Source organism: Colobus angolensis, unplaced genomic scaffold (genome assembly GCF_000951035.1).
Source record: "Colobus angolensis palliatus isolate OR3802 unplaced genomic scaffold, Cang.pa_1.0 Scaffold151, whole genome shotgun sequence".
NCBI classification, from domain to species: Eukaryota; Metazoa; Chordata; class Mammalia; order Primates; family Cercopithecidae; genus Colobus; species Colobus angolensis.
Window position 1 is genome coordinate 766,823 of NW_012114611.1, and position 1,168 is coordinate 767,990.

Consider the following 1,168-nt stretch of genomic DNA (forward strand, 5'->3'; position numbering starts at 1 on the left):
CTTGAATCCAGAAACATTCTTTTTTTGCAATCATTTTTCTTGGACTAGAAATGTTTCTGAGTTTTGACTGGGTTTATGAAACATTTTTTTGAAAAATAAGCCTTAATATTTTAGTACTTTGTTGACTCACCTCTTCACTTTGGCAGGAAAGTAACTCATGCAGTTGGAACTTCAATGATTATGAAAAAAACTTCATGGAGCTCTTTTCCATAATCTTCATCCATGGATATCTGCTATAGACTGACCAAAAACAGTGTCAGGTTACATGCATATACAAATGCACACACACACACACACACTCACTCACACGGTGCAAAATTTCTGCCCTCACATTTCCCCTTTTTTCCAACTTCAGTTGAAACACTTCAGAAGAAGTTATTAGGAATGTTAATGACCAAAAAGATATCCAAGTCTATAAATGACCTTTAAAAATGACAAATAGTACAAGGAAGAAAGTTCTTTATACAGAGTGGTTTGGATTTCTGCTACATGTGGCAGAGGGTAAGAAAGCCTCCTCACTGAGAACCTGATTTCTGACAGGACCAGAGAAAACCTGAGCCATAGTTGTTAGTGTTCGAATATTCTTCAACAGAAAAGCAGTGTTTTTCCTGGTGTTGGAAGGATCTGTCATTAATGGAAGTGCCCAAACTTTGCTTTTCAGAAGAACGCTTTCTAAGACATCCCATGAGATACTGTAAAATATCTTCCTTTTGTAACTCAAGCAGGTGACTCCCAGGTTAAGAGTGAGATTGAACAGCCTGTCCATCCCAAGCCACTAAGTCCAGATGCCAGAGCCTCCAGTCTTTCTGAAAGTTCTCCTCCCAAAGCAATAAAGGTATGATGGCAATTTCTCTCTGAGCCTTTGGACATTGGTCTACTGGTAGAGCTAATTGTACCTTTTATGATGATGATGTTGATTATAACCTGGTGCTGCTTTCCTGGGGATGATAGTGCCACAGAAGAGCACACTGAAGCCAGTCACTTTCCCTGGAAATCTTGCTGCCTCTGCTCAGGTCTTTGGCCCAGGAGCAAGAAGACTCACTAATAACTCTCAGTTTGAAAGCTGGAAAACTCATGAAAGCTTTAAGAAAACCTGAAGTTAAACAAAATAATGTGATTTTTTAATATTTTTGTTTTTGTTTATTATTACTACCTTTTTTTTTTTTTT

General features: G+C 37.9%; 1 protein-coding gene across 1 annotated transcript in view; it reads left to right on the forward strand.

Moving 5' to 3' along the window:
* The window catches only part of LIMA1 (LIM domain and actin binding 1), a 104,686-nt gene that overhangs the window by 88,418 nt on the left and 15,100 nt on the right, over nucleotides 1–1,168 (forward strand). Inside the window, exon 8 of the mRNA XM_011936287.1 lies at nucleotides 726–835. Within this exon, the coding sequence (XP_011791677.1) occupies nucleotides 726–835 (110 nt within the window). The remainder of the gene's footprint in view (nucleotides 1–725; nucleotides 836–1,168) is intronic.